This window comes from Xenopus laevis, chromosome 4L (genome assembly GCF_017654675.1).
Source record: "Xenopus laevis strain J_2021 chromosome 4L, Xenopus_laevis_v10.1, whole genome shotgun sequence".
In the NCBI taxonomy this organism is placed as follows: Eukaryota; Metazoa; Chordata; class Amphibia; order Anura; family Pipidae; genus Xenopus; species Xenopus laevis.
This window is the reverse complement of record NC_054377.1, coordinates 128,086,824-128,100,303: the sequence shown is the minus strand read 5'-3', so window position 1 is coordinate 128,100,303 and position 13,480 is coordinate 128,086,824. Positions and strand designations below refer to the sequence as shown.

The 13,480-nt window shown below is 38.4% G+C and overlaps 1 protein-coding gene across 1 annotated transcript; it reads left to right on the top strand.

The window, feature by feature from the left end:
- The first annotated feature begins 7,102 nt into the window (after positions 1-7,102).
- LOC108713572 (olfactory receptor 1019) lies at positions 7,103-8,038 on the top strand. The gene has a single exon (XM_018257128.2). It carries the CDS (start codon positions 7,103-7,105, stop codon positions 8,036-8,038), a length of 936 nt encoding a protein of 311 aa, XP_018112617.1.
- The last annotated feature ends 5,442 nt before the right edge of the window (positions 8,039-13,480 follow it).

Below are 13,480 nucleotides of genomic sequence, written 5' to 3'. Positions count from 1 at the left end.
TTCTTGGAAACTTGGCCTTTCTAGACATGTCATATTCATCAGTCACTGCACCAAGAATGCTCTCTGACTTCATCTCTAAGAGCACAACAATATCCTACCCTGCCTGTATCACTCAAGTGTTTTTCTTCATTTATTTTGCCAGTGCAGAGCTTTTCTTGCTGGCAGCCATGTCTTATGACAGATATGTTGCTGTCTGTCACCCTCTGCATTATATTCAAATCATGTCCAGGAAGGTTTGTACTCAGATGATATCAGTTGTTTGGATTGTGGGGCTACTTTACTCATTGCTGCACACACTGTTTTCACTGAGGCTGACATTCTGTAAATCCACCATCATTCATAATTTCTTTTGTGACCTGCCCCACTTGTTCCAGCTGTCTTGCACTGACACCTTCATTAATTTTGTTGTGAGTTTTGCTGTTGGAGGAATTCTAGGACTCATAGCCTTTGCTATTACTTTTCTTCCATATGTCTATATCATCAGCACTGTCCTCAGAATCAAAGGCAAATATGGAAAACGTAAAGCTTTCTCCACCTGTACATCACACATCACAGTCGTTTCCATTTTCTATGCATCCATCATTTTTATTTATTTTATTCCCACTACAAATTACTTGTTTCTTTTAAACAGGATAGTGTCTGTAATTTACTCTGTAATCAACCCTTTACTGAACCCCTTAATATATAGTCTAAGGAACAAAGATCTTATGTCTGCAATAAGAAGAAACTTACATGAAACTTTTCACTTAAAAGTTTAATTTTCACAGGAATGTTCTGCCTAAAGAATGTGAAAGCAATTTATAGTCTTTATGGTTGACTCTTGGAGGCCTATTTAAAGGTTGAACTTTAGTGGTTTTAGATGTTTTAAAACCATGACTAAACTCACTTTCTCTAAAACCATGGATGTCATGAAATGTATTATAAAAATCCAAACTGAAAAAGTTGTGAAAACTGCAACGTTTTTGTATTGTTGCATAAAACCCAGCTTCAGAAATACGCGGAAACCTCTAAAACCATGAATGAAAGAAAGGTCTTCCAGTTGTAAAAGGCTCATCAGCCATCGACTTTTACATGATTTTGACAGGTTAAAGTTGGAGTAGTGTTGTTTTTGTAATTGTTGCATAATAAATCCTGAAAAATGTTGCACTTTTTCCCCACAAATTATTCAGATTTTTGAAGTCAAAAAGTCCAACCCAAAAAAAAGTAGTGGCTTTAAATATTGGCCCCCCTAGTTGGTTCAGAACAAATGTTACATAATGTTTCTGATTTTTCTGATTTCTTCTTTATTGAGAATGAAGCTTGTTTTTGTCAACTGAACAGCAATCACCACTGTTATGATAATAACACAATTATTTAAGTCAAGTACTTGAATTAACCATAATATCCAGTCTTCTGTTGTTGCCAATGTTGTTAATAGGATGGGAGTCAGGCTCTATTTTAGTAATGGAAGTCTATGTACAAAGTGTAAAATGGCAGTGCAATTTATCATAATGTGCTATGTTTCTATATCTGGCCTACAATGGTTGCTGTCAAGAACTCAGAGTTGCTAGTCTTTTCAAGGAAGCGAGAGACTGCTTAGCTGCAACCACCAAAACTGACTGTTTCTTTTTGCTGAAGAACACCTGTGAGTGTGTTGCTGTAAAAAAGTTCTTAATTCTCTGTTGCTCACCAGCCCATTGGATGGTGCTCCCAGTCAGTGTTGGACTGGGACACCAGGGGCCCACTAAAGAACTTTAGACCAGGGGACCACTCTCAGTATTATTTTCTTCCTTTCCTCACTCAACCTTTATTCCCTTAGTTTCTTTTCTTTACATACTATAATCTACTATTCCATCTATTTAGCCTCTTTCTTCTCATAGAAATAAGGAATGGCCATGAAATAGGCCAAATGTATAGAAGCAGGAGGGCCCACTGATACCTGGGCCCACCGGGAGTTTTCCTGGTGGGCCAGTCCTACACTGCTCCCAGTGGCCTCAAAGCAGGTGCTTTATTTTGAATTGCTAGTTGAAGACAAGTTTTGGTTACATAAACCCAGATGTACGGCCACACAGAGCCTCCTGTAGGCTGGCAGTCCACATAGAGGCTCCCAAATGGGCAATCACAGCCCTTATTTTGCACTCCCAGGAACATTTTTCATGCTTGCATTGCTCTCCAACTCTTTTTACATATGAATGTGGCTCACGGGTATAAAAGGTTGGGGATCCCTGCTATAACTGCTTGTGTGAATAAGGCCACAGAAGGTGGAAAGGTGTCACAAGTATAATAAGTGCAGTCTTACTAGTGGCTAGGCTATTAGATCATAAGAGGTGGTGGAGGAAAGAATAGAGTACCAGCAATAAGGAGCAGCATGAGAGGATGGTTTTAAGATGGACTATTAGAAGTGGCAGATTTACTAAAGGGCGAAATAGCTAACGCACTTTGCTGATTTTCTAATGGGCGCAGGCATTACTTTGCCAGTGAAAGAGACATACACTACGGATAATTTGCACTCTATCGCCAGGCGAATTTTTGCTCTAGCGAATGGACGTAACTCCACAAATTCACCAAGATGACGATTTTATTGCACGTTACCTTTTTCGCCAGACTTGCCTTCGCCAGTTCAGACCAGGCGAAGTGCAATGGAGTACATAGGATTTCCCCAATTTTTAGTGGAAAAACGTTCTAAGTCCCAAAAAACGCTGGCGTCTTTTTCCTTTTTTTCTGATAGCCTGCAAAGGTCCGTAAAAAAATTTTTGGGTAACGGGGTTCCCCCCTACATTTTCTTACATATGGAACATAAACTATACAGTGGGCTCATGTGTAGGGCATTATAACAACTCTATTTTCTTTATTAAGATTCCCTGGACTTGTGTAATGTAATGTATTTGCTGCAACATATTAGTCCATTCAACTTTTACTTCCCGCAGTATGCAAATTAGCCAACGCTAGCGCAACGTTGATTTGATTGCCGAAGTAACGCCAGCATTCGGCGTTCTGGATGCAACTTCGCATTTTAGTGAATTAGCGTTGTCCTAGCAAATTTAGGCCTGCGAAGTGTTGTGATGGCTGTAAAGCCGTCGCCGGCGAATTTTCACTGGTTAGGGAATGTGCCCTGAAGAATTTTTTTTTAATGAGAATACATACTGTAGTACATAATTCTATGTAAAAGATACTTCCTAAAGTTTGTGTTACTGAGTTTTCTGCTTTATACTATATTGAAATTTATGTAAGTAAAAGTAAAATTTACCCCCCAAAAATAAATTAAGTGACCCGTGTATATGCTTTGTGTTCCATATGCACATTGATCTCTCAGGTGAATTCAGATACACACATTTTTTTATACAATAAGCAGTACATTGTTATACGTAAATCAGTTAAGGAATACTCACTTAAAGACACTGTAGGACATGCAGATAATGTTAAAAAATAAAAATTTTGCATATTTTTTGAGACATATTTTTTCACACTTGAAAAAAGTGTCCCACAACCAGTTGTTCTAGGAACACAGTGGAGTGTTTAAAATCACAGTATTCATGCAGGGTGGCATGTAGACATCAAACTCTACCACTCCCCTACCCATAACTTACCTTGCACATCTGGACCAATATAGGACCAGTAGGGACTCTAGGGCACAAATAATTTGATCTTTCAACATAGAAGAAAATTAATCTGTAGACTGGAGGGCTGATTCATTATTCCAAATGCAAGGGATGAGTGTTATATATTCTTACTTAAAGGGCATGCAAAGGCAAAAAATCCCATTTTTACTTTCTTTAATGAAAAAAAAGTATCTCCAATATACTTTAATTAAAAAATGTGTACCGTTTTTATAAGAATCCTGACTGTATGCAGTGAAATTCTCCCTTCATTTACTGCTGTGGATAGGAATTGTCAGATGGTCCCTAACTGCTGAGCAGGGAAACAATCATACTTATGAACAGCAGGGGGAGCCCCCATCTTACTTCCCAGCCATGCAGAACTCAAGCAGCTTTGTTTATGACGATCCCTAAGCAGCCCAGACCACACTGAGCATGTGCACAGTCTTAGTCTTGCAAAGATGTTTAACAAAGTTACAAGATGGTGACCCCCTGTAGCCAACTTTGAAAGCATAAATTATTTGTTTGATTAGGCTTGTGGTGCAGTAAGTTCATGTTTATATTTAGTATACAAAATACAGCATTTCTAGCCTTATTCTATTTTAGACTTTACATGCCTTTTAATAGTGGAGATCAAATTAGAGAATTGGTGGTTGTTGGGTACTAAGGTATTTGGGAGCACCACTTTTTAACCTAGAGCTTATGAACCTCTAACATTTACCCAGAAATGTTTAAATATGTGCATAAATATACTAAGCCTAATATTGCATATTGTCTTGATAAGGTTAGTAATTACAAATGTTTTAGAGGACTAATTAATCCCAAGACATTAGTAGGTAGGATATTTAATGGATAAAATGAATGAAGAGTGTAGGAAGTTCTTCAGAAACAGTGAGACGTGGTGTATGTATTTAACAAGGGTAAGAACAAATCGATAATTTGTACCAATTTTCAAAAAAACTAAAACTGTAGAGTATGCTGTAAGCATTCAGAGAACAAACATAGCTTGAAGGTATTCTGAAATAGTATTATTGTCCTTCTGTGAATATGGGGTTTTGGAATCTCTGGATCATTGCCACTGCCCCCAACACTTAAACGTCCTTTTTTCTAAATTTTGCTGCTAATCTTATTTTAAACCCCCCCCCCCCCCCAAAAAACCAATTGTAACAGAATACTTCATGCAAATTAAGTTCACATCAATCTTTGGTTATGACTTCAGCAGTGGGTACACCGGCACTTTAGGGGAGACTCAGCAACGCTTGTTGGTAGAATTTATCTACTAAAAATAACGTACTCCCAACTCCTCGACAGTGGAACACTACACAGCCAGTCACACTATGTAGGTTTTGTGACTTCTGGCCTGCAGACATTTTGCACAGGTTTCCTTTCAATCAGAATCGCTCAGCAACACATGCATAACATACACAGAGAAGATCAAGATCCTAATACATACTGGCTTGAAATCCAGATAATGTACCAGGTACAGATAAACCATGTTTACACTTGCAATACATACAATTGTATGAAAGTTTAAATGATGTCATGATTGAATTTGACCAGAACCTCTCCATTCAAAAAGTTGGAGATACAAATTAGTTGACTTCACTCAACATCAAGGGGGTTATTTATCAAAGTCCGAATTTATCTCAGTATTTCTAATATCCAACTCCAAGCAACTCTGAATTCCTGAATGGACCTTATTTATGAAGAAAAAAGCTCAAAAACTTCGGAGCTTTCCCCGAAAACTCTTAATTGTTTTTACGATTTTTCAGATTTTTCTGCGCCGAAACCACAAAATCATCGGATATCGGTACGGACATCAGCGCAGACACTAGGACCTTCCCCATTGACTTATACTGGACCTCGAGAGCTCTTAGATGCCGGGGGTTTCAGATTTTAGAGTTTTCAAGTTTTTAGACCATCAGACTTTAATAAATCTGGAAAAATGCGTTTTTTGTTTTGTTTTTTTGTTACAAAAACTACAAATTATTCGGAGGTTCGGATATTCATAGCTTGATAAATAACCCCCCAAATATTGATTTCTGGCACAAAAAGTTCTATTTAACCAATTAAACTGGAACCTCTTCTTAGAGAATACCGTTAATTCTTAGAAATAATTATTGCTCTGCTGTATGCTTCTAGGTCAGAGTTTCCTACACTGTGACTCATTCTAAAATCTTTCGAGTTCGATGCTTATTACTTTTGATACTCATTTTGTAGCCTTATTATTAATTAAGGGGGTCTGAAAACATTTTATACTGTGGGAGAAGCCTTAAAGCCCCAACACACTTGTAATTGTTGCAGTACGACCTGTATTGAGTATTTCCATCTAAGGGAAGTTCATGGTCAAGTCTAAAATATCACATATGGATGATTTAGAAATGCTGTGCCATTGTCAGACTGGGCCTCCTACCGATGATGAGAATTATGCTCAGATGGGTCAAGTGGTCCACGAGGTGACCCCCTGGTACTTTGGCATGTCACCCTGTTCTTTACTCTATTTTCCTTCTTTTATTTAATATCCTTCATATTTAAAAAATTATAAATTATTTCAGTTTTATTGGTAGATGCTCTTTATAGCATTTGTATGAATGATATGTGATAATTTAGGGGGTTATTTATCAAGCTCCGAATATCTGAACCCCGAATAATTTGTAGTTTTTGGAGCAAAAAAAAATATGAATTATTCTAGATTAAAAGTCCAATGGTCGAAAAACTCAGAATTCGAAACCCCGGCATCTAAAAGCTCTCGGAGGCCTGTATAAGTCAATGGGGAAGGTCCCAGTGTCTGCGATGATGTCCGTACTGATATCCAATGATTTCGAGGATTCGGAGCAAAAAAATCAGAAAACTCCGAAAAAATCTTCGTGTTTGTGGAAAACTTCGAACAATTCTGAGTTTTTCGGGGAAAGCTCAGAAGTTTTCAGAGTTTTGCCCGGCCCTATTTTCTTCATAATCAAGGTCCATTCTGGAATTCGGAGTTGGATATTAGAAATACTGAGATAAATAGAGCCTTTTATCTAAAGCAGGGGTCCCCAACCTTTTTTACCACATTCAAATGTAAAGTTGGGGAGCAACACAAGCATGAAAAAATCCCTTGGGGTGCCAAATAAGGGCTGTGATCGGCTATTTGGTAGCCCCTATGTGGACCTGCAGCCTACAGGAGCCTCTATTGGGCACTATACGTAGTTTTTATGCAATTAAAACTTGCTTCCAATTTTGGAATTCAAAAATAAGAACCTGCTTTGAGGACACTGAGAGCAACATCCAAGGGGTTGGGGAGCAACATGTTACTCACAAGCTACTGGTTGGGGATCACTGATCTAAAGTGAGTACCGTATATATTACTCCAGTACTAGTGGTACTTGATATTACCTTAAGAGTTTGGGCACAGCAGCACCTGTGTATACAATCTAACACAAGTATATTTTTTCTCTCATATATGCATTTATTTGAAAATCTCAAACTTTTCCAGGTGTTGCTGCTGAACATTTTTACATTCTGTTTCCATTCTGTAGTGCTGCTGAATGTATACAATAGAAAACCAAACAGTGATTTTGGAACTGTTTCTCACCGGTTTGTCTGATGATCAGAGTAATCAGCTTATTCTCTTCATGGTCTTTTTCCTCTTGTACGTAACTACACTCATTGGGAACCTTCTCATTCTTTTTATCATCACCATGGATTCATGTCTGCATTCCCCTATGTACTTCTTCCTTGGAAATCTAGCTTTGCTGGACATTTGTTCTTCCTCAATCACCACTCCAAGGATGCTTTCTGACTTAAACACTAGTAACAGCATGATTTCCCTCTCAGCTTGTATTACCCAAATCTATTTCTTTATTTCTTTTGCTACATCTGAAGTTGTCTTACTGGCTGTGATGTCCTACGACCGGTATGTTGCTGTGTGCTATCCCCTACACTACATGCAAAGAATGACTTGGAAAGCTTGTGTTCAGTTAGCCTTGGGTGTTTGGCTTATGGGCTTGTTATATTCATTGCTGCATACACTTTTCACACTGAGGTTGACTTTTTGTGATTCAAAAACTATACACAGTTTTTTTTGTGATTTGTCTAAGCTGTTCCAGATTTCTTGTACTGACACCTTCATCAACACCTTAATCATTTTTATTTTCGGAGGATCCCTTGGATCAAGTTGTTTCATAATAACTTTTTTTCCCTACATCAGTATATTTACCACTGTGCTAAACAATCAGGTCAGAGTTAGTAGGATTAAAACACTTTCCACATGTACATCCCACCTCACAGTGGTCTTTATCTTCTATGGAACTCTCCTTTTTAATTACTTTCGACCAACAAGCGACTATCAATTGTCAGAAGACAAAATAGTTTCTGTTTTTTACACTGTGATCACTCCTATATTAAACCCTATCATTTACAGTCTTAGGAACAAGGAGATTAAGAAAGCTCTAAAAAGAATATGTAAAACCTGTTTAGCATGAAATACACATATGATAGAAATCTCACATGGATATATTACTAAGGTTTATGTGGAGAACCAGCAAATTACCACTGTCTCAAATGTGACACAGCTTTTTCACCGCCATGTAAATGCTCAGATTGTCTTCACAATGGGGAGATTTGTCAAAAAGATGGTGCAGCAGAAATATATATACCCTAAGCATTCTTTCTATTGGGTACCAAGCCTTTGAAACATGATTGTACATATTAACATGGACAAAACAGTTCATACCATACACAAGTGCTTAGAACATTTAGGGGGTTATTTATCAAGCTCCGAATATCCGAACCTCGAATAATTTGTAGTTTTTGGAGCAAAAAAAACCTACGAATTTTTTGAGAATTATTAAAAACACCGAATCCAAAATCTAAAAGATCTCTAGGTCTCGAAGTCAATGGGGAAAGTCCCAGTGTCTGCGCTGATGTCCGTACTGATTTTCTATGGTTTCGGGGTTTTAGTGCAAAAAAACTCAGAAAAAAACGTAGCTTTTTCAGGGGAAAGCTCGTCAGACCAAACTAGAATCCACGATTTGACCTTATTTATCATTGAAAAAACTTGATAAAATTTGTTCAGAAAAAAATCTAATTTTTGCCTGAAACTTAGTGCAAACCATGAAATCTTCAAATTTGAATTGGACCCCAACAGCTTGGAGATGAAGTATTTTTGGATTTTGACTTTAAGCAGATAATTACAGCTATGTGGCTAATATAATAGTGATGGCCTTAGGTTTAATGCTATGTCCTTATGCAAATCATTTAATCTTATGACACCATACCTCCCAACATTTTGGAAGTAAAAAGAGGGACAAAAAATTTTTTCCGCACGTAGCGCAGCAATTTTTTGACCACACCCCTTTCTGTGGCCACACCCCCTAATTACCATGTTCGTTTTACAAAATTTGGCAGGTTATGAAAGTTTGAAAATATTTCTCCTTATCTAAACTGTGTTTTTGTGTCTCAAAATTGTTACAAAGTATCTTATTTGCACCTGTTAGCTGTTCTGGGCTCTCTGCTAAAAGTCAATTAAGTGAGAAACGTTGTTTCTTTTTCTGGCTGTTCAGTGCAGAGAAAAGAGGGACTTTCCAGTACAAATGAGGGCCTGCGGGTTGAGCTGTCAAAAGAGGGACTGTCCCTCCAAAAAAGGGACAGTTGGGAGGTATGTGACACCTCATGCACCACTTGTTGACTGTAAGCTCTGCAGGGCAAGGACTTGTTGTGCTCATATAAAATGTGCACAGTAGAACATATAATTAAAAAAAAAAAAAAATTGCAATATAAAGAAAGTATGCAATTCAAATATATTCAAAAACATATCTGCCATTGTGTACACATGATATACAGGTGTAATTTAGTGTTATGCAAATTGTTATAAATTGCTATTCTGACATTTTTGTGCTCTTAGTGAAATGTCATATAATGGGAAAACTAAGGAAGATCATTTAATGTGCCCAAAAGAAGACATCTACGCTGAAGGAAGACACATGAAAGGTGACCAGTGAAGTTCCATCAGAGAATTGAGAACCTGATAAAAGAGAGGATAATGATACCCAATAAAAATAATAATATAAAACAGATATGAATAAGTCACTGTTTCATTATTTTGTTACATAAAGTATCAGGTATTGTTACTTGTTTATATCCAGTTACAAGTTTAATGTATGTGCAGGGTTGCATTTGTATTAATATTGGGTACAACCCTTACTATTCCTTAAGTATAGCTTACAGTACAGGTATGGGACCCGTTATCAGGAAACCCATTATCCAGAAAGCTCCAAATTACAGAAATGCCATTTCCCATAGAAGTCATTATACTCAAATAATTCAAATTTTTAAAAGTGATTTCCTTTTTCTCTATAATATAAAACAGTAGCTTGTACTTGATCCAAACTAAGATATAATTAATCCTTTTTGGAAGCAAAACCAGCCTATTGGGTTTATTTAATGTTTACATGATTTTATAGTAGACAAAGTTTCAAGATCCAAGATTCTCGAAGTTAAATCCTTCCCCATAGGCTAACATTGATGCTCGGTAGGTTTTAGGTGGCGAAGTAGGTGGTCAAAGTTTTTTTTAAAGAGACAGTACTTCGACTATCGAATGGTCGAATAGTGGAACGATTTTTAGTTCGAAGCATTAGATTCGAAGTCGTAGTCGAAGGTCGAAGTAGCCAATTCGATGGTCGAAGTAGCCAAAAAAAACCTTCGAAATTCAAAGTATTTTTTATTCTATTCCTTCATTTGAGCTAAGTTAATGTGCCCCTTACATGCTGCTGTGTATTGTATAGAACCAAACCATTTTGCAGAATTAAACTGCACTAACCTTGTGAGATACTGGGGGCACTTCCTGTTTTACTTCTTTTTTTTCTGATCACGCCTACTTCTAATGATGTCACTTCCAGTTTACAATGACAGCACTTCTTGTTTCTTGATGGTCAGCGGGTCGCGGATCAGGTTGTTTGGCATGTTTGTGTGACTAGTAAATTGTATGATCCCAGGGGCGGCCCTTATTTTTTGAAATGGCAATTTTCTATTTATGATTACCCAATGGCACATACTACTATAAAATTATATTATTATGAACATGGTTTATTAACATGAAGCTGTTTTACATATGAACTGTTTTATGCAATATCTTTTTATAGAGACCGACATTGTTTGGGGGGTATAGTTTTCCTTTAAAGGACAAGAAAAGTCTAAAATAGAATAAGGCTAGAAATGCTGTATTTTGTATACTAAACATAAACATGAACTTACTGCACCACAAGCCTAATCAAATAAATAATTTATGCTTTCAAAGTTGGCTACAGGGGGTCACCATCTTGTAACTTTATTAAACATCTTTGCAAGACTAAGATCATCATAAACAAAGCTCCCCCTGCTGTTCATAAGTATGATTGTTTCCCTGCTCAGCAGTTAGGGACCATCTGACAATTCCTATCCACAGCAGTAAATGAAGGGAGAATTTCACTGCATACATTCAGGTTTCTTATAAAAAAGGTACACATTTTTTAATCAAAGTATATTTTAGATATATTTGAGATTACCCCACCCCCCCCCCCTAAAAAAAAGTCTAGGTTGAGGTGGGTTAATATCCTCCAAAAAAAGACTTTCAAGGTAAATTTAGCAAAGGTACTTGCACATGTTATGCTACGCGCAATGCATTACCTTATTTTCAATGTTATCAGTCCCAATATCCCTCAATGTCTGATGGTCTTTTCTATTTTGCCCATAAGAGTCAAGTCTGAAGGTTCCAGTTCTACTTAAAGGAGAAGGAAACCCCCAGGGCGCTAAACCCCTCCCCCCCTCCCCTGTGCTGCCCCCCTCCCTCCTCCCCCCTGGCCTACCTGTCCCCCTGGGCAAATGCCCCTAACTTTTTACTCACCCCTCTGCGCAGGTCCTGTCCACGGAGTACGCAGTCGCCATCTTCTCCCACGCGCGTCTTCTTCCTGCTCTGATCGGCGTTTTCTGGCGCATGCGCAGTAGGAACAGGTACCGGTACGGCTCTACTGCGCATGCGCCGAATGTCACGAAGTGAAATCGGAAAACTTCGTGACATTCGGCGCATGCGCAGTAGAGCCGTACCGGTACCTGTTCCTACTGCGCATGCGCCAGAAAACGCCGATCAGAGCAGGAAGAAGACGCGCGTGGGAGAAGATGGCGACTGCGTACTCCGTGGACAGGACCTGCGCAGAGGGGTGAGTAAAAAGTTAGGGGCATTTGCCCAGGGGGACAGGTAGGCCAGGGGGGAGGAGGGAGGGGGGGCAGCACAGGGGAGGGGGGAGGGGTTTAGCGCCCTGGGGGTTTCCTTCTCCTTTAAAATCAATGTGACCTCTGTAGTTGTGCCTGTGTGGAACAATTGCCAAAAATGAACCCAATCTATGTAAATGTGACTGGAAGATGTATTAACATGAACTTAATTCCTGCCTGCCTGTATCTTGTTTCATGATTATTACTCCCTTTGTCACAAGGCTTATTAAATTCCCACTGCTTTCCTGTCACTGTTTCAGGAGATAGCGCATGTGCTCATACAAGAGAAGCGTTCTGGAGCTGAGGAAATTATCTCTATTGTCTTTGCAGAAGTTATGAGAATGTGGAATATTAGCAAACAAGCAAGGATTTATTTTAGAGTTTACCATCTACTGTTTGGCAAACACACCTTCGATACTTGTACTTGCTTGACTGCCTCTCTCTCTGTGCCACCTACACACACAGACTCATGTAACGCACAGGAACCGCACGTATTAATGAAGACAAAAAATGACAAACTTCAATCTGACAAGCACATATGCTATTAACTCTTCCTATATTATAGCAGATACAGAGAAGCATCAGGAATCCTGCTTTGATGGCATTTTTTTTTTTATTCTATCAGCAGTAGAAGCGGCTTGTGATTAAATAAACAGAGTGCCATGTTGTATAAATCAGCATTAAATTAATGTTTGCCTACAGTAGGATATCAAGTTGTTTTGTCTAATATAAGCCAATGGAATAGCAGTAGCCAAAGGCTTCTCCTGGATAAAACTGAGATACAAATCCCCGAAGGAATTGATTTTCCTAGTAATGAGGTATTTATAAAGAGCTGCCAGAGATTCTTCTCAGACCGGTGTAGATTGGAGCAGCCTGAAAAAATAACAAAATTATTTTTAGATTGACTTGCAATGATTCAACCTGAATGGGATACATGATTATCATGTTAATGGGGAAAGTATAGCTAAAATGCTTGCTGTTCCTGTGTAAGGGCTCTTACACACGGGCGGTTTTTCCTGCGCTCCCCTGTGTTGTGCTTTCTTCCGTTCAGCCGCAGGGAATCGCAGGCATAGACACACTCAATTATTGTGATGGGGACTGTACTCACACAGACGCATGTATTCACTGAACACAGGTGAAATGCAACATGCTGCGTCCCACCTGCGTTTGGGGTCATGCGTCTGTGTGAGTCTGTGTGAGTCTGTGTTATAGAATGGCCAATCCTAAGCAACTTTTCAATTGGTCTTCATTATTTATTTTCTATATTTTTTTAATTATTTGCCTTCTTCTTCTGATTCTTTGTAGCTTTCAAATGGGGGTCACTCACCCCAAGAAAGAGAGAAAATGTAAATGTCTGTAAAATGTAGGATAAGTGTATCACCAAGCAATGTTAATGTAAGATTCTAATCTGTCCTCATTATCCAGGGGCCAAGGTCTCAAAACCAGGCCTGTCCCTGGGAAACAAGGATAGATGGGAAAAACTGGCCCTAGAAAACTTCCTCCCTGGCTGCCATTGACTTAGGGAGGGCCCCAAGTACATATCCCTATCCCAAACCATCATCTGATTGATAGAAAAAATGTCAAAGACGTGTTTTCACATTTAAATTAACTTTTAGTATGATGTAGAGAGTGATATGTTAAAACAATTTGAAATTGGTTTTCATTTTTTATCTTTGTGA